The sequence below is a fragment of the Felis catus genome, chromosome C2 (genome assembly GCF_018350175.1).
Source record: "Felis catus isolate Fca126 chromosome C2, F.catus_Fca126_mat1.0, whole genome shotgun sequence".
In the NCBI taxonomy this organism is placed as follows: Eukaryota; Metazoa; Chordata; class Mammalia; order Carnivora; family Felidae; genus Felis; species Felis catus.
In genome coordinates, this window is record NC_058376.1 from 152,631,787 (window position 1) to 152,655,062 (window position 23,276).

Consider the following 23,276-nt stretch of genomic DNA (forward strand, 5'->3'; position numbering starts at 1 on the left):
CCGCCGCCCGGCCCCGCGCTCAGGGAGAGGCGGCCCGGGCCCGCGCCCCAGCTCCCGCCGCCGCCGCCGCCGCCGCCGCCGCCGCTGGGCTCGAGCGGCCGCCGCCTCGTCACCATGAACCCCGGAGCCGCGCCCGGGAGAGCCGCGCACGGGGAGGCGGAGCGGGAGGCCCGGCGCCGCGGGAAGCGGGAGCGGCCGAGGGGGAAGGAGCGAGCGCCGAGCGAGGGCGGGAGGGCGGGCGGGAAGGAGGGAGGGAGCGAGGGAAAGAAGGAGGGCGGGCGGGTGGGTGTGTCCCGGCCCGGGGACCGGCCTCCGCCGCCGCCCCCGGCGCTGCCCGCCGGGCCCGAGGGGAGAGGGGTGCGGGGTGAGACGGAGGGGTGAGTGGAGGGCGGGAGGGGCGTGCGCGCCGGTGTGTGTGTGTGTGTGTGTGTGTGCGCGCGCGCGCGTGTGCGTGAGGGGGTCTCGGGCGGAGGACTGGGGCGCAGGGCTCGCGGTGCGGGAGATTCGGCGGGGTTCTGGCGGTGGATGCGAGGGGCCCGGGGCTGGGGGAAGAGGTGCGGGGAGCCTGGCAGGCGCTGGGAGCTAAGCGGGGGCCTGCGGGCGTGCGGGTGGGGTTCAGAGGGGGTGTGCACTGTGGGACCCGGGGGCCGAGGGGGGCTCGCACGGCTGCGGGAGCGAGTTTGGGCCCTGAAGAGGGATGTTTACCGCGAGGAGGCCGGAGGAGGAATATGGGGGGGGGGAGGGTGTTCCGTGGGGGTGTCTGGGGGGAGATGCTGGGTGAGGGGCGTCCCGGTGCGGGGACCGAGGAGTCAGGGATCAGGGCGCGGAGAGCAGCGGTGTGCGGAGGTAGAGGCTGCTAAGGAGTGGGCCCTCATACGCCGAGGAGGTCCGTTGAGGGGTCCCGGACGCTCGTGTGAGGAAGAACCCGGGGGCGCGCGGGGCGGCAGAGGGGTCCCAGAGTGCGGAGAATCCTGGGGAGCCAGGAGTGAGCGGGGAGTCAGGAGGGGCGTCCGCGGTCGGGGCTGGGGGATCCAGGCGTGAGGTGCCGGCGGAGCCCGCATCCGCATCGGGCCCGAGAGCCTGGGAGTCGGGCGAGCCTGGGAGTCGGGCGGCGGGTCCTCGAGGACCAGTCTCCTGGTACGTGTGGGTATCGGCGTCGAGGGGGGCCTGGGCAATGGGCATTTCCGGGTGCTCTGCAATAAGGGGGGTGGGGGAGCCGGTCGTGGGCTATGGAGAAGGGGCCGGTCGCGGGCCTAGCTGAGCAGGCACTGTGCTTCTGAAGAGCAGCCACCTACTGTCAGGCCTGGAGCGACGGCGTGCATGACGGCTAAGTGGCCCCTCGGCCTCGGAGGGTCCGAGCTTTTTCGCGCCCGCGCCTTCGCGTTCCAACTTGGAAGCCACACCGCCAGCCTTGTAAACCAGGGGGCGGGGCAGTGCCGCAGGAGGGCGGGTCCGGGGGCGGAGCGGTAGCGCTCGCGCGCGCTCTCCACCAATCAGGAGGATTCGGGAGGGCCTGCGGAGCGCGACGTGATCGGCAAGGCCGAGGGGGCGACCTGCGGCCTACAGAGCCTCGCCTGCCCGCTCGGGGTTGCGCGCGCACTCCGGGCCTCGTAGGCACGTTCAACCCCGTCGTGACTTAAAAGACGTGACGCTAGTAGGTCCTTTCTCGCTCCCCCGAACCTCCCGGAGCTGGTGAGAGCCAGGTGGCGTGAGCACCGAGGGAACCAGCGAGCCTCTCCAAAGTTTTCAAGTACACTCCCGGAAGCCCTCTGGCGGGGGGGCAACCGGCCCACCTCACCAGTTTCTGCGCCAGGTGGAGCGCAGTGAGGGTCTCCGTGTGGGAGACGGTCCTCGGGACAGGGCTCTTGTGGCCAGGCAGGTGGGAAGGCACTTCAGGAGAGCTGCTATAAGAGGTAGTTGGGGCCGCCTGTGGTTGTGCTGTGCCCCCAAATCCAAGACCTCCAGTGACATCCTGGCTCTCTCTGCGTGTGGATGGGTCCTGTGCCGGTTGCCTTGGTACGTGTTGATGCTTGTGCACCTGTTCGTCTAAGAGCACCTTTGGGACCCAGTGGATTGCCGGGGGTAGCTGAGATATGAAGGTTGAAGTGAAGTGCCCTGTCGGTTAGGAACGTAAGCCTTGGAGTATATACAGCCCAGGCTCCAGGACATGCTCTGCCTAACCCTCCCGGGTACGGACCAGATTGGGGCCCCATGGCACCCAGGACTAACCGTGTGCCTACTCGTGATGCTCTTTACATTTGTCACGAGGGTAGGGCTGGCCCAGGGCCTGGTGAATTCAAATGTTCTCTGAATTCAGTTTCTAAAAAACTGCAGAATTCTCAGGGGTCAGAGGCGTCTTGCAGCCAGATACTGTTCTACAGTTCTTAGTGTGTGACCACAGAGATCTGTATCCCCCCTGCCTGGTCGAGGCAGCGTCCCTTTAGCCAGGGCAAGGTGATGGGAGCATTTGGACTCACTGATCCACACGCTTGAGGCCTTGATTCTTCTTGCATGGGGGACTTCCGGAAGGTCTACTCAGCTGAGGCAGGGAAGGAGCTCAGCGCTCAAGGGTACAGGGCCAAAGGACATGATTTTCACACGCAGAGCTCCTCGGGTCTGGCCTTTCCTGAAACAATGACCCCCCCCCCCAGACCCTCCAGTTTCTCTTACCTGTATCCTTCCCTGTCCTCAGCTTACTTCTGAGATCACCTCCAAAAAAAGGAAAAAAACAAAAAGCTACCTCACCGAAGCTTTTGTCTCAAGCTCAATCAAGAAAACAGCTTGCTATCTTTTTGAAGTTCTTCTTACCCTCCATATTATGTTCATTTAAAGTTTCAGGGCTTTTTTAATTTCGTAAATATTCACAGAAATCAAAGAGAAAAATCACCCACAGCCCTATCAGCATCCTTAAATCTATTTTTTCTCTACTTCTCCCTGTCCTTGCCAATATGTTGACATAATTTTATGTAGCTATAAAAATATCATGGTTAAAATTATAAGGTGAGCATTTTTCCATGCGGTGCATAATCATTTATAACTACCATAATAAATGATTGCATAATGCCTCACTGAATGAGTCTTAGATAAGATAGTATCTTGGTTTGATAGATGAAGGAAAGATTCAAGAATTGCTATTGGTTCACCTGATTAGTCATGAGAAGAAAATACATTTATCTCAGTCCTTAACAGCATATCCAGAAGGATCAAATAATTAAATATAAAAAATTCATAGGGGCGTCTGGGTGGCTCAGGCGGTTGAGTGTCTGATCTTGATTTTGGCTTAGGTCATGATCTCAGGGTCCTGAGATGGAGCCCCACATTGGGCTCCATGCTGAGTGTGGAGCCTGCTTAAGATTCTCTCTCTCTTTCTCTCCCCCTGTCTCTCTCCCCTGCTCGCACACACACGCTCTCTTTCTAAAATACAAAAATAAATAAAATTTTAAAAAAATAATTCATAAATAAATAAAACAAATATAGGTAAATGCTTTTTGATGTCAGATGGGAAAAGCTAAGAGTGACACAAATTACAACGAAAGACAGAAATTACAGAGGATAAGATTAATAAATGTGGCTACATTTGTTCTCTCAACAAACATTTATTGAATGCCCACTATGGGTTAGGTTCTGTTCTAGGCAGGCTCTCAGAGTTGTCTGAAATGAGGGTTAGGGAAATGGGCTGTCATATTCCCACATGTCCAGTTAAAGCTATGGGCTGTCCCTGGGATTCAGGGGGCTTAAAGCCCCCAGACGCTTTGGGCTCTTGGGGAATGGAATCAAAACAGACGTAGTGACCTGGGGATAGGTACCAGCCATTGGAGGCCAAAGCACAACAAGTCCGAGAGAGAGATGCCCAGAAACAGTAAAAGGGATCTCTGGGGTCTGAACAGAGCACTGAAATGTTATCTGAGTCTCAATCCCCAAACTATTACAATGCAGTGTCCTTGTACCATATGCCCGATTTAATGTTTTTCTTTAAATTAACTTAATTTTTATCTAAATAGAAAATTAGTGGATAAGATTTAGAAAAAAAAAAAAAGGCAAATGGAAGACGTAGGAAGAACCATGACTCAAAAGGGAGTGCTGCACGGAGTGCGGGGGCAGAGATTAGGGTACCAAGGGCAGTGGAACATGGCCCTAGAACTGGCAAGCCTGGCCCCATGAGGCCAAGGACAGGAGCAGGTAGGAAGATAGAGGGTGAGGTCAGCCTGGCCTGCAGACTCTGGTAGAGCTCTGGGGTGGAGCTCCAGTGTGGGGGAGGACAGTTGGGCCAGAAGCTGGGGGCTGGGGGCAAGAATGCTGGTGGGGGGAGAAAGAGGCTGCCCTTGACAAAGGAACACTGAGTATGAAATGGGTGACTGGGAGGAGGCAGGGGAGGATGAGTGTCCCAGCCAGAGGGAACAGTAGAACGATTTCAGGCTGAGCGGCCAGGGAGAGCATACCTGGGGGAAAGTTCACAGTGGTTGGGGTTGAAGGCTCTGGTGATGTGTAGGGCTCATGTCAAGCAGAGCCTTGTAACTCAGGAGAGGTATCGGGGATTTCTTTACTCTGAGGGCTGTGGGAATGACATATTCAGATATGTCTTTAGAAGGTTCCTACTGGGGCACCTGGGTGGCTCAGTCGGTTAAGTGTCTGACTTCAGCTCAGGTCATGATCTCGCAGTTCATGAGTTCGAGCCCCGCATCCAGCTCTGTGCTGACAGATCAGAGCCTGGAGCCTGCTTCCAATTTTGTGTCTCCCTCTCTCTCTGCCCCTCCCCCACTTGTACTCTGTCTCTCTCTCTCAAAAAGAAATAAACATTTAAAAAATTAAAAAAAAATCCTACTAACAGATTGGGTCAGAGGCAGTGCAAGAGGCAGGGAAAACCCACAGAAGATGTCGCGTTAATCAAGAGAGGAGATGATGGGATGCTCTCTGGACTTGCCATTCCCAGCCTGGCTGGCCCTACTCTTTGTCTTTGAATCTCTGCTGTCTAGGCTCTGTGCTTTGTCAGCTTTCTGTCTTCTCTGTGGGCATCTCAATCTTGAGTTTTGTGTCTGTTACTTAGTTTCTATCTCAGTGTCAGCTTTTCTGGTCTTTCTTGGATTCTAGCTGCACGTGCTGCTGGCTCAGGGCAGCAAGTCTCCTGCTGGGAAAGGAGTAGAAGAAGTGGGATCTGGGCAGAGATTCCTGGCGGTCAGTTAAGTGGATACAAACCTGAGTCTGCTCACAAGTGTCTCTGCCTAGATGTGGTTCCTTGGGACCTAGGAACTTGGGACCTAGATGTGGGTGGCAGTTCTCCCCTACAGTGGACCAGCCCAGAGTCTGATCAGCTCCAAAAAAGGCGTATTCTAGCTATGCAGGACAGGCTGCACTCACAGAGGTCGTTTATTTATTCTTCAGGTATGTTTTTGGATGCCTTCAGTGTGCCAGGCTTGGGCCAAAGGCAGTAGACATAGTGCCCTCAAGAGACTCGTGGCCTGATGGAAGACGCAGAGGAAAATCAGGATGGCACAGAGTAGAACTGATTTATTCTCCTGGTAGTCCAGGAGTCCCCACAGAGGATATGATGCTGGCAAAAGCATCTTCGAGCCCACAGTGTCCCAGTTAAGAGGACTTTTCCAACCACGGCGTCCACAGAGAAAGCTCCATCTGAGGAATAGTGGGACGTCATGACGGAGGAAGAGATTGGGGTTTTGAGAGCCAGGCTGAGTTTGGACTTCAACCTGTGGGTAATCTGGCGCTATTGATACTTCTTGAGCAAGGAACAGGTAGCATTTAAGAAACTTGTTCAGGTCTGTGAGTTGAAGTGGAAAACAATTCAAACCAGGCTAAGCAACAACGAGGACTATATTGGCTTGTGTAACCAAACAAGGGTTACATGCCTGGGCTGCAGTGGTCTGGGAACAGCACCTCTGACTCAAGGATGTGGAGGCCCCAGGGGGAACTTACGAACTTCCTATGAGCTGGAGGATCCAGGTATAGTTAGGGAAGCCAGAGGGCTCCTTTATGCCCAAGACGCCCTGTCTTGTCTTTCCCATGCAGGTTGCCCAGGACATCATTCCTGAGGGCTCCCCCAAAGCTCATCTTTTTGTCCTTAACATCCATGCTGCTCCCACAACATCCTGATTCTTCCTTTCCAAGACTCCTCCCTCATCACACATAGATTCCTCCAACCAAATGCCTATGTCCACTGACACCTGGCATCCTGGCCATCTTTGCCCTCTGCTGTCATCCCCAGGGATGCTTTCCATCTGTCCCCGTGTGGGACCTGTGCAAAGCATCCTTGCCACCTATAGGCACTTTACTGCCAAGAATAAGGCCCCCAGATGAGCCAGTGGTCCAGCAGGTGCAGCCTGCCCCCTGGTGGCCCCCATGTTGTGAGGTCCTTTTCATGTGCCAATTGGATATGGAAGTTGGACTCACTGCCTGCCTGTTCCCTGATGAATAATGTAGGGCCCAAGGGCGGGCTGCTCCAGAATGTGCCACTTTGGCATATTGATTATTTAATTAATTAACTTATTTATTTTAGAGAGAGCAAGAGAGCGTGTGAGATGGTGAGAGGGGCAGAGGGAGAGAGAGAGAATCTTAAGCAGTCTCCTCAGGTACCCAAGGCTTGATCCCATGACCCTGGGGTCATGACCTGAGCTGAAATCAAGAGTTGGACACTCCACTTACTGAGCCCCCCAGGCGCCCCTGGCATAGTTATTATTTTAAATAAAAGTTACCTGAAAGCCAGCCTGTGCAAGAAGGACACTCAGACCCTCTGTCCCCCTGAAATCAGGAAAGAAATCTCCTGGGTGAAAGGTACCCTACCTGTACCAGGAGGTAAAGAGACATCCTTATCACCAGAGATGGGAATTTTAGAGCTCAGAACAAGCCTTGTTACTTTTACTAAGTTACTACTCCAACCCAGAGTTTTTTCTTCATCTTGTCAATTCCTCACAAATTTATTATCTCTTTGTCTAAAAAAGTATAAAGACCCTGCTTTGGTCATTTCTTTGGGTCTCCATTTCATTATTGGGCCTTCATCTACACATAAGAAAACCTTGGGGTTTTTTTTTCCACCCGTTAATCTGTCTCATGTCAATTTAATTTTTCGTGCAGCTGGAAGAACCTTGGGCCAAGGGAAATCTCTCCCTTCTCTTCAGTACCATAGCCAGAGTGGGCTCGCTCCTGTCCCCTGCCTCACCGAGCTGTCGTGGGCTGCACTCCTGTTCAGTCTCCCCCAGGGTATTAACAGAAAAGAGCTCAGGCACGTGAGGGCCCACGTACTTGTCTAGGGCACAGAGGGCAGGGGAAACGAGCATTGGGCCCCACTTGGCAGCCAGTCTTCTTGGTTAGAAGATGAAGTGGCATCGGTGATGCTGGCCACAGGCGATAAAGAACAGGCCAGTGAGCTGGGGTCCCGAACACTGAGAAGAGGACCCTAGGCAAAAAGTAGGTGGTTAGGAAGTGTTTGGGGAATTTGACAACAAGACATGTCCTGGCCTGAGACAGACTCTCGGGCCTGTGAGGCTGAGTTGGTGCATCTTCAGGGCACCCAGAGATCCGAGAAGCCTTTGCGGAGGAGGACATCCTAGCCACTTTCCTTCTACTTCCCAAATCCCAGACCTGCCCTGCCCAGAGAACTGGGGTAGGATAAGGGGAAACGGCCCTGTGCTCACATCCTCCCTGGGAGTCCTGCGGGGAGGGAGGGCATGGTCCTACCCTGAAACTCGGTTACCAAGGAATAGCTATTAGAACAGGGTGGGTAAGACAGCCCTGTGTCCCCTCAGCCCACTGGTGGGAGTGGCTTTGGTTCCGGAAGGGCCAGAGAGTCCCAGAGTCCCAGGTTGATTTGGTGACTCTGGAGCCAATGAGCTCCTTGAAGTGGGACCCCACACTTTTAGCACCCCATGGATTGCCCCCTCAATGCTTCCCCTATGTCCCGAGGCACCAGGCATCACCTGCCCAGGCAAGCAGAGCCTGCTCTAGCCTAGCTGATGGCATCTGGCTTCTCTTACCCAGGCTGCCCAGGCCCCGGGCTTCGGCCCAGCCACAGGTCCCCCCTTTATTCCCTGACTTGTGTTTGCAGTGGCTGAGTTGGAGCTGAAGTAGACAAACCCAGACACGCCCAAAGTCTGTGGCATGAGATATTTCACAGGCAGGTCTGGTCACAGACACACATTTGGCACACACAGGTACAAACTCATTTGTACACAGGCTCATACACGTGCTGGGACAGAGGGCACACACATGACGAGGTTGTCTCTGCCCAGGCTGGTTTCTTCCACCTTGGCATGCCTGTTTCTCTCTCTCTCTCTCTCCCTTGCCTCTGGTTCTCGAAGTCCAGCCCTGCCAAGCCTTACCCTGCCTCTTCAGTTCCCCTTGAACCGTTCACTTCCCCTACCTACCTTCCTGGTCGTTTTGGCCCGTCCCTCCCGTACATGATCACAAGTAAAAGCAAGGAAACGTCTGCTAGCAATTTCTATTTTTCACACAAACTTCCCCAGAGGCCCGGGTGGAGAGAGGGCTGGGCTTTCTGCTTTGGAACTGGAGGAGAGAATACAGCGTGAAAAAAGGATGTCAGTATATTAGCCTGTCCTCTGACACAGACAGCCCCACCCCGAGCCACACACATCTTCGTTCCCCCAGCACACTCTCAGGTGCACCTGCTCCACCTTGTCCTTCTACGCAGCCGTCCCACATGCACCGCTGAAGCCCGTTCCCAGATGGGGCTCTTGACCCCTATGAACCACCGGTCCTGCTCTGCTGCCGAGGTGGCCATGGGAGGCACTCCCTGTGCTCCACACCCGAGTGCTAGGCTGGGGACCCTGTCTCCACTGAAGGAGGCCGCAGGCCAGGTTCCTCTCTCTGGGCCTTGCTTTTCAGGTAGATGATGGCCTGTTGGCCCAGAAAGAAAGAGTGCGGACCAGAAGGGGACGCCTATCCTGGTCTGAGCTTGGAGATAAGACTGAGGAAGTAAAATTTCCAGACATTTTGGAACCATTACAATGATGTTTTAAATGTTCAAAGCAAATTTTTGAGAAATGAAGATACGAGTCACCTAGATTTGGCCAGACCTAGAGAGTCCACAGAGTTCCTTAACATTGTCTCTGTCTCTAAGTCCCTGGCGGCTCTTGGTGGGAGAGAAGGTGGGTGGGTGTCACCCATCCTGACTGTTTACCTTATGCCAAGCTCTGACTGGGTACCGTGTGTCCCCGAGGGGGAGAGGCTCCTTTGGCTGCAAAGAATGGAGACACTCGTAGGGAAGGACAGGGGTGAGGGTCCCAGAGCAGGGGTCTCTGCCCCATCTAAAGCCTCATGGGAACCTAGCTTAGACTCTGGAGAAACCTACAGCCCGACGGCCCTCGGGGCTGACTGGGTCCCACCGCTGACCTCAGGAAACTGGGTCATTCAGGATCAGAAGCACTCCAGACCAGCCCTCTTGTCATTTGTCATGACTGTGATTCAGCCAAATCTTCCATCCCTGCTTCTCTTTGGGTCTAATCACCTGTCTTCCTGTTAGCAACTTACTAATGCTCTCAAGTCCCATTTTCAATTCTGGGGAGAGAGAGAGCGAGAGAGAGAGAGAGAGAGAGAGAGAGAGAGAGTCTGTTTAGTTCAGCTCATTACCATTGTTCAAGTTAGGTCGTGTAAAATTTTACTACCAAGCTTAGTGACTTAAAAAGAATTTATATTGCGTATGATCTGCAATTTGGGCAGGGCTCGATAGAGATAGCTCACCTCTGCCTCACATGGTGCCATCTGGACAGCTTGAGGGCTGAGGCTGGGGCCGTCAGAAGGCTCACTTTCTCACGTCACAGTTGACGCTGGCTGAGACTTTTAGGCTACTGGAAAATCTAATGGTTGTATTACTCATGCCTTTCACTTGCTGTACTCTGATGTTTTGACATCTTGGGATCTTGCTGACTCTGGATGGACTGCGCCTCCCAGGGCTAGCTCATTCCTAGAGATGGCGAGTAACTCACCTGTGCGCAGATCTTTCCCATGCAAACCAACCAATCCAGAGCCCATCTCCCTGCCCCAACCACTCCCTTATGAAGCTTTTACACTCCAGGCCAGTTTTCCCTTTCCCTAATCACCTCAGGGCCAAGTGCCTCCCAGAGCCCACGGACACTATTCAAACTAGCCAATCCTTAACCGGCCGAGGCTGTCTCACTTGTACCTTTCCATGGAAACCACAATAAAGTCTCTTGTCACAGCTTTCCTTTCTCTTAGTCTCCTTCCTGACCAACCCTGGCTCTTCCTTTTGAGCCCCCACCCCATGGCATGGTATACCTCCTTCTCTTGGGAGCTATGAGTGTAACGAATTGTCTTTTCAATGGCAGTCACCCTCTGACCCGTTGGCCTCACCATATGTGCATGATAACAAAACCCGTATTTTAAACCAGTGGTCTCTCAGGTGGTGTGGGCTTCCTCACATCCTGGTAGCCGACCCGCCAGAGTGAGTGCCCTCTGAGAGAGAGCCCAGTTGGGTAGCCGGATCACATTTCATGACCTAGTCTCAGAAGATAGCCGGTATGGCTTCTGTTGCTTTCCGCTCACCAAGGAAGCCGCAAAGTCCCGTCTAGGTTCAGGGGGAGGAGAAATAGACCCCACCTCTTGGCGGGGCATGGCAAGGTGACAGACGGACACGTGAACAGAAATATGGTAGCGGCAAGTGTTGGCAAGTACAGTCTGCCAAATCATCCTCTCTGGGTAGAAGTCTTCGTGCCAGGCCACCTCTTAGGTCACCGGCCAGTCACTGGTTAGGCTGCTCATAGGTCAGATGTCCAGTCCCATTTCAGTATTGTCCTACCTGAGCAAGAGGAGCCCTCGCCCTGGGCCTGGTACTGTGGAGTGCACTATCCATGCCCTCGCCCCAGGCTTCCCCTTCTTCAGGGGAGGAGGAATTTGCAGGACCACAGGACATGTGACTACCTACAATCTGTGTACCCACCAGCCCTGTTTTAGAACATACTCAGAGCACCCACAACCCTGGAATTTCCTACCCAAATAGCTCTCAACCCACCGCTAAGATCAGTAGGCATGTCTTCCCTGGATCTGTTTCTTGAGGGCTGACCTCACCATTGGTGAGGAATGGCCAAAGGGCGGCTGTTTGCAAACATGGGGGAGGGGGGGTAAGAGAACAGCTGGAATGGACAGATAGAGGAGAGTCCCCATGCACGGCCATGGTGCCTCACGTGTCGGGGGGAGGAGGAAGGCAGGCTGTGGGCCAGGGGCTTGGGGGCTTGGGGATGCCCCCATGCAGAACGTCAAGGAATCTGATCACTTAAAAACTTAACTTGGTCTTCCAGCCTTGTGTTCCTTGGCAGTTCCCTGGAATGGACTGGACGGAGTGAAGCATGCGGAATCTGTGTTCTCTTTCCCCACAAATGTCAGAATTGGGTCTTCCCTTGTCCAGCTGGCTCTAGGGGAGTGGTGGCATTTCCTGGGGTGTAGAAGATTGCCTGGGGGAGAGCCCAAGGTGGCTGTAGGTGAGTCAAGCACAAGGGACTCTGTCTTCACCAATGCCCACAACCTCTCTGTGAGATGTGGAAATTAATAATGGCTTGTTACAGGCAGGACACGGGATCAGAGAGGCCAAGAGGCTCGCCCAGTCACACAGCCAGAGAGGAGTTGAGACGGCAATGGTTTCCCTCATGTCTGGGCTTCCTTCGGTCCAAGAAGCAGCTGCTTGAGATTACAGGGCAAGGCATTGCCAGAAGAGTTTGCAGATCTGGATCCCGTGCCAAAAATAGTATGGCTCAGAAGGTGAGTGCACTTGATTTATTTGAGGAAAAAATGGCATCAACAGAAATCTAGGAAAGGGTTCAGGGATAAACATAATAGCTAATAAAGCCTCCTCAATCTGAGTGGAGACACATTCATCTGGGACAAGTAGCACGTGATCAGGGACTGAAATGGGCACTTTTTCCTACATTCTGATTAACGAGGCCTGAGACCCAGAACCTGCTAGATGGGCGTTCGCTAGGTAATGGAGACATGTTCTCAGCTCACAACTGCAGACTGCCTGTCTGTGGAATATTCCAAGAGAAATATGAGGAGATGGAGGTAAGCGGCAAGAGAGTATGACATAGCCCTAAAGTTATGTCCTATCTATTGTGTCTCTCCTTTGCATATGCTATTCCCTCTGCCAAGAATGTTGTTCCTGCTCTGCTCCTTGAGTAACACTTCCCTGCCTCCCAAAGCCCAGATATCAGGGGACCTCCTTTTCTGAGGTTAGTATTCCTGGTATGTGCTCCCTTGGCCTTCGGACTGATTAATCTGGAAACAGCAATTGCAGGGTGAGAAGGGAGAGGTGGCACGAATGTCCCCTGAATCGGTCTGCAAACTGATTTAACACATCCTTGGCTCTAGCAGATTCGGCTGTACCCTCAGATGAGACCGTCCCATATGCTGCATGGGGCCCCTGCTTCTCACCTGGTTTCTCCTTCCTACCCAGAAAAGCTTGAAATGCCAAGACCATTTCCCTTTCCAGTACTGAAACACATTTTTCTTCTTTCCTAACTTCATTCAACTTTAAAGTCTCTTTTTGCCTTTTGGTTATATATATTTTCTTTTTTTAGTGTTTGTTTTATTTTTGAAAGAGAGACAGAGTGTGAGCGGGGGTCGGGGAGGGGCAGAGAGAGAGAGGGAGACACAGAATCCAAAGCGGGCTCCAGGCTCCGAGCTCTGAGCTCCAAGCTGTCAGCACAGAGCCCGACAGGGGGCTCGAGTTCACGAACCGTGAGATCGTGACCTGAGCTGAAGTCGGACGCTTAACCGACTGACCCACCCAGGCGCCCCTACAAACGTATTTTCTTCAACGGTGAGGTCCTGATAGATCATGAGGCACCGCTCTAATGGCTAAGACCAGAAACCAGGAAGCAAGGTTGCTTGCACCTCTCCAAAGGCAGTGCAGGCCTTCCACAGGGCAAGACTGTCTGAACCTCAACCGCTTTTCCCGTTTCTGAGAACAGAGGCTGATTCAGATTTACATTGCTTTATTACTGATTATTATATAAAAGCCATCTCTGCAGCCTTCTTGTTGGTGCTAAGTCGGTTTAAAAGTTCCAGATGCAGGAAAAGCCTTCTCCAGCCCTAGCACTGGCTGTTGTCAGCAGGACCTCACTCAAAATCATGTAAATATCCAAGCCAGAGAATGCCCACTGGCAGCGCAGGCGTCCATGCTGGAGGCAAACCTGGTTGGTTGTTGTTTTCACTGTTGTTTGGTTTTGCTTGTACAGGGAAGGCTCTCACAATGGACTAAAAAGAATAATAATTATAGGCTTAAAGAAACATTGCAAAAATAAAGAATTCCTGTTATACCCTTCAACTAGATTCCCCAAATGTTTGCTTTTTATCCCCCCATATTATTATCATTTGAACCACGTGAGAATTAGTTGCAGACTTACCCCTAAACACTTCGGTGAATATTTCCTAAAAAAACAAGCAGTCTCTTACATAACCATGCACAATTCCCAAAGCAGAAAATCAACATTGACACAGTATTATTATCTGATCTGTAGGCCTTCCTCACCTTTTACCAGTTGACCTGTTCCGCCATTTATAGCAAAAGAGAAAATTTATTTTTTCTGGTCCAGGAGCCACTCTAGGATCATGTTGTCATGTTTCTATTATTTCCTTTAATCTGGAACAGTTCCCTGGTCTTTCTTTGTCTTTCATGATTTTGTCAGTTTTGTGGAGTACAGGCCAGTTATCTTGTGGAAAATCCCTTACTAGGGGTTTGCCTGTTGTTTCCTGATGATCAGATGTGGGCTATGCATTTTTGGCAGGAATACTCCAGAAGTATTGTTTCCTTACCGGTGTGTCATGTGAAGGGGCCCACCATGTTGCTTTGTGGCATTGGTATCATTCACTTCGATCTCTCGGTTAGGACAGCATCCCTAGGGGTTTGCTGCAAATTTTGTCCCTTTGTATTTTCCCCTTTCTAAATAAGAAGCATTTTGTGGGGAGGTACTTTGAGATCATGTAAATATCCACATTCCTGCCAAATATTCACCCTCTGTTTCTATCATCTGTTGATTCTTGCCTGAATCAGTTACTGCCATCCGATTTTCCTGGTTTGGGAAAAATGGGAATTAGTTTAAGTTGTCTTTTGTGTGTGTTTGACATCTTCCCATTATTCTTTGGGCCCTTCTTTAATTTCTTTTCTGTCTTTTTTTTTTTTCTTAATGTTTATTTTTCAGAGACAGAGAAAGACAGAGCACAAGTAGGGGAGGGGCAGAGAGAGAGGGAGGCACAGAACCCAAAGCAGGCTCCAGGCTCCGAGCTGTCAGCACAGAGCCCGATGTGGGGCTTGAACCAACGAACCATGAGATCATGACCTGAGCTGAAGTCAAACGCTTAACCCACTGAGCCACCCAGGCACCCCTCATTTATACCTTTCTTTTTCACTTGATGTAGAGGCAAATAACTCCATTTCAGTTTACAGAGATCTTCCTCGTATCTTTCTTTTTTTAGCTGCACTGCATAGGAGTATCTTAAGGATACATCCCTGAATAACTGTGTAAAAGGGTAAACACACATATAGTTTTGTTAGGAATTGCCAATTTCCTCCCAGGAAGGTTGTCTCAATTTGCATTTCCACCAGCAATGTATGAAAGTGCCTCTTTCCCCACAGCCACAACAATAGAATGTGTTGTCATATTTCAAATTTTTGCCAGTCTGCTGGGAGAGAAATGGTATCACAGCATAGTTTAAATTTGTATTTCTCTTATAATGTGAGCTGAACATATTTTCATATGTTTAAGGCCCATTTAAATATCTCTATATATTTTAGTGAACTGTCTATTCATGTCTTTTGCCCATTTTTTTCCTATATATTTTGTTAAATCTCACCTCCTCCATGTTTTAGAGCTCTTTCTATATTAAGGATATTGGCCCTTATCTGCAACATAGATTGCAAATATTTTCTCCCGTTTTATCATTTGACTTTGCTTACGGTGTTTTTTTGCCAAGAGGAAATTTTTTAGTTTTATGTGGTCAAATTTATCAATCTGTTCTTTATTGCCACCAGATTTTGAGGCGTAGTTAGAAAGCCTTTCCCTACACCTAGATTATGCAAGAATCCATCCACATTTTCTTCTAGTACTTGTATGGTTTCATCTTTTACAGTTAGATCTCTGATCCATTTGGAGTTTATTCTCCTGTGGGGTGTGAGATAAAGATGTAGTTTTTCCTTTGTTCCATGGCTACCCTGTGGTCCCAATGCCATCTGTTAAAAGGTCGATCTTTGCCCTAGTGACTTGAAATCTCAGCTTTATTGTATAAAAATTTCCCATATGTATTCAGGTTGATTTTTTAGGCTTTTAATTCTGTTCTGCCGGACACTCTATTCATGCACCAATATCACACTGTTTTAATTACAAGGCTCTAAAGGATGTTATAATGTCCAGTAGGGCTAGTCCCTGAGCCCTTATTAAAGTTTTTTTTCCTGAAGTATTTTCCTAGATATTTATTCTTCCATATAAATTTTAGTATCGACTTGTGTAGCACCACTAAAAAATGATTTGTCCCCAAAATGTTCCTAAATTTTGAATTAGTTCCCAGTGTTTAAAATGGGGGGAAATATATGGACTTGTGGTTTCTCTTGAAAACTGGGATGGTTTATCAGCATGGCCTTCTCTTTGCACACCACCTAATGGTGTAGAGCAGAGCCGTAGCTGCGGCCTTCACAGAGGTCTGCGGTCCCCGGGGCTACACAGGGCCCACCCCTCCCTCTGACCTCTCACCTATGACCTTCACACACAGAAGTTCCTTGTGTGGCCTGTGAGTTGGTGACACAGGCTTTAAATGACCACGAATGTTATATTCCATGACTGCCTTTGTCATCTGTTTCTCTGTGTGACAATTTTTTTGTTCACTGCTGTATTTCCAGGGCCTAAGAAGAGAGCTTGGGGCATTGCTGGCACTTGGTAAATATTTGTTCAATGAATGGATTTTTATAGATGGGAAACAAGAAATGACCAGAATGTGTTCTCTCTTCAGGAGACCACTGAAAACCAGCACATATGGGTGGGTAAGTTGGTACAACCCTTACTGAGGGCAATTTGGCAATATTTCTCAAAATTACAAATGCCCAGATCAGTAGTGCTCACACCTTTACTTATTTCATTTTATTTTACTTATTTTATTTTATTTTATTTTATTTATTTTATTTTCGAGAGAGAGCACGAGTAGGGAAGGAGCAGAGGGAGACAAAGAATCTTAAGCAGACTCCGTGCCCAGCACGGAGTTCGACATGGGGCTCAGTCTCACAATGGAGAGTTCATGACCTGAGACGAAATCAAGGGCTGGACCCTTAACTGACTGAGCCACCCAGGCACCCTTCACGGTTTTACTTCTGACATTTGCCTCGCATGTGTTTGCACATACGCAACATGATGACATAAAGGGTTATTTATTGCAGTAATAATGAAGACGGGAAAGAAGTTACATTTTCTTCAAAGGGGGCTGATTACATAAATTATGGCTTATCTATACATTAAAACAATGGAACACCATACAGGTAATGAAAAGAATAAGAATACTTTCTACAAGGGGCGCCTGGGTGGCTCAGTCGGTTGAGCGTACGACTTCGGCTCGGGTCATGATCTCACGGTCCGTGGGTTCGAGCCCCGCGTCGGGCTCTGTGCTGACAGCTCAGAGCCTGGAGCCTGCTTCGGATTCTGTGTCTCCCTCTCTCTCTGCCCCTCCCCTGCTCATGCTCTGTCTCTCTCTGTCTCAAAAATAAATAAAGACATTTTAAAAAATTAAAAAAAAAAAGAATACTTTCTACTGAGAGGGGAGAATAGGTATAGCAGGCTGCCTTTTGTTTATAAAGGGAAAAAGCAAAGGTCCATATTTATACCTGCTTATAAGTATGTAAGGAAAACCTGAATGCACTCAGAAGGAATAAATAATATGGTTGGTCAGGGGGTAGAGGAAGTATGGTAAAGAAAAGGAGCAAATGGGGGTTGGGTGGGAGGGAAACTCCTCTCTCCTTCCATGACCCTGAGGAGTAGGTTTTAAACCAAGTACCTCTATATGCATACATAATGTATGCACACACACACACACACATGTGTAAAAACAGCTATTAAACTAAAAAGATAGCAGAGGAAGCCATCAGACCCCTGGAGACCACAACTGTTCAGTCAGGACTCTCTGTAGGGACAGCCATGCGATGGGGCCACTCACCGGAATTTCATCCACTCTTGCTAAAAGATGATATATTGCACATGTTAATTCAATTTGGACAGAAAAGGCAATGAGATATGTTTCCGGTCCTACTATCATGCATCCAGAAACTCCCAGAGAGCACTTTACAAATTGACAGTCAATAAACCATTTCACCCAGTGGAGAAACAGAGCAAAACCCAAGATGGAATGCTGATATTCATGCCACAGAGGACGCTCCTCCCCCCAAATACTCCATGATAAAAGAGTGAAATATTATAGCTAGTGAACTTAGGAATTTAGCAAAGAAAGAATTTATGGAGTAGCTATAGTTCTAGAATGATCGAAGGCTGTATCTTCTAAAATATTAAAATGCAAATTCAGGAAATCTGCAGAGACTAACACAGACCTTATATATTATATAGGGTTTGGCACATGGCATATGATCAATGTGAAGTGAATCAAAAAAAAAAAGGAAATGTATTAAGCTGAGTGCTATTACTCAAATAAATTAAATTAAATAGATGAATCTGTATCTCTCATAGCATTTATCAAAACATTTTAAATTGGGGCGCCCAGAGAATAATTAGAACTAATACTGTGGCAGATAATATTTTTGATGTATGTATGTCTCAATAACTTGCCTTTTGCCCCTTTTTGATTTATAGTTTAATTTTTTTTCTGGGAGCGCCAGCTTCTTTGGAGTTATTAGCTTCTTTTAAAAATAATTCTCAAATAGCAAGCTATTCTGTCTCCCATCCTTGTAGGCATCAAACAACAAGCAAATTTTAACATTCTCGGTGGGCAAAATACTGGTGTTTTGAATCAGTGGGCTACAGCTCAAGGTCATGTATTCAAAGTAGAAGAATATTAACTTTCAAAAAACTTTAGCACAAACCACCTGGGAATAATGATACTTGTGTGCAATGAAAAGACGTTTTAGCACATGCGCACAGACCCGGAAAAGAATCTCCATGAAACAATGTAAGGTGTTTAGAATCAGATTATGCCTCTGTTACTTTTCTAAGACAGGTTTCCAATGATTTTCCTAGTAACTGAGATGATATTATAGAGAAAATGTTGCCAAGAGCCACCCGTTGACTTGGTTGTGGCATTTCCTCCATTCTTACAAAGGTGAAGAGTGAATCTCCACCATGCTATAGCTTTGCAGGAGGAGTGGGGGAAATACGTTACAAAACCGCACAGAGAATGGCCCCACCTCAGTAAGGATCGAGTTCCCCGCGTCATCCTAATTTTCCCTTTCTCTACTGTCCGGAAACTTGAAATGAATGCCTATGTTAAAAATTGCCTTTATATTAACATTAACAACTAGGCAACAACAGATGTTGGCGAGGATGCGGAGAAAGAGGATGTCTTTTGCACTGCTGGTGGGAATGCAAACTGGTGCAGACACTCTGGAAAACAGTACGGAGGTTCCTCAAAAAACTAAAAATAGAACTACCCAATGACCCAGCAGTTGCACTACTAGGTATTTATCCAAGGGATACAGGTGTGCTGTTTCGAAGGGACACATGCACCCCAGTGTTTATAGCAGCACTATCCACAATAGCCAAAGTGTGGAAAGAGCCCAAAGGTCCATCGATGGTTGAACAGATAAAGAAGATGTGGTATATATATACAATGGAGCATTACTCAGCGATCAGAATGAAATCTTGCCATTTGCAACTCTGTGGATGGAACTGGAGGGTATTATGCTAAGTGAAATTAGTCAGAGGAAGACAAATATCATGACTTCACTCAAATGAGGACTTTCGGAGACAAAACAGATGAGCATAAGGGAGGGGAAGCAAAAATAATATAAAAACGGAGGGGGACAAAACCTAAGAGACTCTTAAATACAGAGAACAAACAGAGGGTTGCTGGGGAATTGTGGAGGGGGAAGGGCTAAATGGGCATTAGGGAATCTACTCCTGAAATCATTGTTGCACTATATGCTAACTAACTTGGATGTAAATTAAAAAAAATAAAATTAATATGCAAAAAAATTGCCTTTATAAGTTTACGGTTGAAGGGGTTTTTTTTTGTTCTTTTAAAAGCTGCTTGATTTCTTTCCCCATTATTCCCACTAATTGCATAACTTAATTTCTTTTTTCATGTTGCCCCTCAGCACTACTTTACTGACGTTTTAGGAAGTTAAATGTTCTGCTACCATAAATACCAAAAATATCCGCAAGTCTCTGAAGCAGTCGTGAGAAAGGCAGTCCTGACTTGTCCTGACCAGCAGGGGGCCAGCCGGGAGCCAGATTATTTGATTTTCACCCAGTTAATTCAGACTTTTGAGGGTGAGCTGTGCCTCAAAAAAGCTTCCCTGGAAGCTTCCAAATAGGCAGAAGCTTCCTTCCAGCCACCTGCTAGCAGTGTGCCTGCTTCCCGTGCCTCACTACAAACCTGTATCTCTTGGCTCCTCCTGTCTGGACACTGGGCTCTGCACAGGTTCCTGAATAATCTAAGTTTGCACCTGCCACTGGACCTTTGCACATGCCGTTCCCTCTGCCTCGAATGCTTTCCCCTCCTTCTCCACCTGGTTATTTCTCCTTCTCAATCATTTCTTCCTTAGGGAAGACTTCTCTGCTACCACAACAGGAAAACCCTTTTGTTTTATGTTATGAGTAATACCCTTTTTTGATATGATTATCTGTATGATCATCTATATGGTTATTGTGAGTAACCATAGTTATACAGCCTTCTCGTAGTTTGCCAAGGGGTGCGGTGTTAGCCTGGGAGACCCCGAGACCTATTTCTATACCCAAACTCACAAGAAACTTCTAGGCTGATACTGTATGTTTTACAGTGGGAGCTGTGACTATCAGTAGTTTCTTCAGCGACCATGAAAGTGGGGAGCAGGGGTTGAGGCTAGATGCATCTGTTTCCCTTTTCTGTTCAACTTTCGTTTTCCCTGAAGTTAAGAATTGTCTCTCTTTATTTTCCCTTTTACTTAGTTTTCTCTGTACTGCTCACGAATTCATCCCCGAACTTTGCTCAGCCTGTTTATATCTCCCTTCCTGACGACCAAACACGTTAGGTGTCCTTCAGCACTGATTTCTTGAGGAAGCCACATCTCCAGAGCCTCCTGACTTGTTCAGTGTGGCCGGCCTCACTCTGTCGTCCACTGCTGGTGGGAATGCGGAACGGTGCAGGCACTTGGGAAGAGTTCGGCAGTTCCCTACAAAATTGTACACACCCTTACCATACGATCCTGCAGTTGCGCTCCGGGGCATTTCCTCAAGTGAGCTGAAAACTTAAGTCCACGCAAACACCTGCACCCAGACATCTGAGCAACTCCATTCAAAACGGCTACAACTTGCGAGCAACCGAGATGTCTTTCGGTAGATGAATGCATATATAAACTGTGCTGCATCCAGAACAAATGAAATATTATTCAGTGCTAAAAGCAAATGAGCTACCGAGCCATGAAAAGACGTGGAGGAAACATCAATGCTTTTCACCAAGTGAGAGAAGCCAGCCTGAAAAGACCACATCCTGTATGCTTCCAGCCATGTGACATTCTGGAAAAGGCAAAGCTCGAAAACTTTCAGGAAAAAAAAAAAAAGCAGAAGGAAATATCCACAACCTCAGGTGAGGTGAAGAGTCCTTAGACTATGACACCAAAAACATGATCCATAAAGGAAATGATAAATGGATAAATTACAGACTGGGAGAAAATATTTCCAAACCACATATGTAACAAAGGACTACTATCTAAAATGTATAAAGAACTGTCCAAACTCCGCAGCAACATGTGACACAGACCAATTCAAAAATGGGCAAAAGAGGGGCGCCTGGGTGGTTCAGTCGGTTGGGTGCCTGACTTCGACTCAGGTCACGATCTCATGGTTCGTGAGTTCGAGCCCCGCGTCGGGCTCCGTGCTGACGGCTCAGAGCCTGGAGCCTGCTTCGGATTCTGGGTCTCCCTTGCTCTCTGCCCGCTCCCCGCCCCCCCCCCCCGCCACCAAAAGTAAATAAACATCAAAAATTATTTAAAAATGGGCAAAAGACACGGAGAGAGGTTTCACCAAAGAGGATATACGGGGCGCCTGGCATCACTACCTGTTAGGGAAATGCAAATAAAAGCCACAGTGAGATACTGCACCTGTTAGCCAGCTAACATAAACAATGATGGTAATACCAAATACTGGAGAGAATGTAGAGAAACTGCCTCTTTCCTACGCGGCTATGGGAATGTACGAGGAAACGACTGCTGGAAGCCAATTTGGCAGTTTCTTATAAAACTACATATACTCTTACCACCCAATTGAGTAATTACACTTTTAGGCATTTATCACAGAGAAATGAAAACTTACGTGCTACAAAAACCCGAATACAAATGTCGTGCTACATCATTATTTGTCATAGTTCCAAACTGGAAACAACCCACGTGCTCTTTAGCGGGTGAAGGGTCAAATAAGCCACGGTATGCCCATACCACCCACAATTACTGAAATGAGCTACAAACTACTGATATATGTAAACAACTTGGATGGATCTCAAGGAAATGACCCTAAATGAAAAATAGCTAATCTTGAGGGTTAGGTTATCTTTTTTATTTTTTTAAACAAAATTAAAAGACGTTCAGGGGCACCTGGGTGGCTCAGTCAGTTAAGCGTCTGACTTCAGCTCAGGTCATGATCTCACGGTCTGTGGGTTCGAGCCCCGCGTCGGGCTCTGTGCTGACGGCTCAGAGCCTGGAGCCTGCTTCCGATTCTGTGTCTCCCTCTCTCTCTGTCCCTCCCCTACTCTCTCTCCCTCTCTCTCTCTCAACATACATCAAAATTTTTTTTTTTAAAAATGAGGGAAGCGGGGCGCCTGGGTGGCTCAGTCGGTTGTGTCCGACTTCGGCTCGGGTCATGATCTCGCGGTCCATGAGCTCGAGCCCCATGTCGGGCTCTGTGCTGACAGCTCAGAGCCTGGAGCCCACTTCGGATTCTGTGACTCCCTCTCTCTCTGCCCCTCCTCTGCTCATGCTCATGCTCTGTCTCTCAAAAATGAATAAACGTTAAAAAATAAAAAAAAAGAAGTTCAAACATTTTTGTTTCTCTGATCCTGGTCAGGTAAGTCATCCCCAATCGGCACAATGTTTGCCAAAGTCAAATTTGTCTACACAGTGTCAACAGAGTATTTGCAAACACCTGCTAACAGACTGTTTTCCACTTCAGCCTTTGGAAACTATTCCAGTTTTTGGAATATCTCAGTTTTCTCTGAGATATGGGTAGAGCTTGGTCCAGTAAAATAAATAAATAAATAAATAAATAAATAAATAAATAAAAGCCTACTGAAACCATATAATGTGTCTATAGGCTAATACCAGAAAACAAGTGTTACCACTGTGGAAAGTAACTACCAAATGTGAAATTGGGAATCTCCCTTCTCCCACTCTCCCCACATGGCTGAAGAAGGTTTTCCACACATGGACATTTGTATGGAAGACACATATGTGAAGTGAGTATTTCTTCAGAGGAAAGAAAAAGGAACAGTTTCTGTGAATAGAAACAAATCTGCCTAGAATGTACAAGTGGAAAGAAAGAAGAAGGTTATGCACGCTATGATTCCATTTAGAAAACATCTTCTAGAAGATGTGGAGACAGATTAATGGTTGTCAGGGGTAAGGGACGGTTGGGGAGGGGTAGCATGAAGGAGTCCTTTTGTGGTGATTAATCTTCGCAAAACATTTTTAATTGAGTTAAAATTGACATATAACATTATATCAGTTTCAGGCGTACAAAATAATGTGGTGATTAATCTTGATTGTGGTAGTGGTTATGTGTGTCTCTATGGCTGATCAAATTGCTGAAAGCTACAGATCTCACACACACACACACACACACACACACGTGCATGTAGATAAAAAGGGATGAAATCCGAATATGATCTGTAGATCGTATCAGCATACATTTCTCTTTTTTGATATTGTATGTATTATAGTTATGCTAGATGTTACCACTGGGGAAAGCTGGGTGAAGGGTACACAGGACTTCTTTGTACTATTTTTCAACTGCCTGAGTCTATCATTATTTCCCCCAAAAGTTAAAAAAAAAAAAACAACCCCAATGACTCGACAAAATAATTGAAGCAAACACGACACCATGGTGGTAGATGTCCAGGCATTTGTTGTA

The 23,276-nt window shown here is 48.2% G+C and overlaps 2 protein-coding genes across 3 annotated transcripts in view; both read right to left on the reverse strand.

Moving 5' to 3' along the window:
- Positions 1-358: 358 nt before the first annotated feature.
- On the reverse strand, positions 359-1,971 carry LOC123380063 (guanine nucleotide-binding protein G(s) subunit alpha isoforms XLas-like). Its single transcript, XM_045037337.1, has 3 exons — positions 1,799-1,971; positions 1,296-1,513; positions 359-1,193 (listed from the first exon to the last, which is right to left on the reverse strand). The coding sequence occupies exons 1-3, from the start codon at positions 1,969-1,971 to the stop codon at positions 817-819; spliced, it is 768 nt and encodes a 255-aa protein (XP_044893272.1). The 3' UTR covers positions 359-816.
- Positions 1,972-12,951: 10,980 nt separating this feature from the next.
- The window catches only part of ITGA9 (integrin subunit alpha 9), a 362,074-nt gene continuing 351,749 nt past the window's right edge, over positions 12,952-23,276 (reverse strand). For both annotated transcript variants that reach the window (XM_023260749.2, XM_023260752.2), the window contains one exon: positions 12,952-13,230. In XM_023260749.2, the coding sequence (XP_023116517.2) occupies positions 13,093-13,230 (138 nt within the window). In that variant the 3' untranslated portion in view covers positions 12,952-13,092. The remainder of the gene's footprint in view (positions 13,231-23,276) is intronic.

Coding starts and splice junctions, on each gene's coding strand:
- LOC123380063 (XM_045037337.1), bottom strand. CDS start 1,971: ATGTCACTGGAGGTCTTGGATTTGGGGGCACAGCACAACCACAGGCGG. Junction 1,514..1,798: donor TCCACCTGGCGCAGAAACTG/GTGAGGTGGGCC, acceptor CGCGCTCCGCAG/GCCCTCCCGAATCCTCCTGA. Junction 1,194..1,295: donor CCGTCGCTCCAGGCCTGACA/GTAGGTGGCTGC, acceptor CCCTTATTGCAG/AGCACCCGGAAATGCCCATT.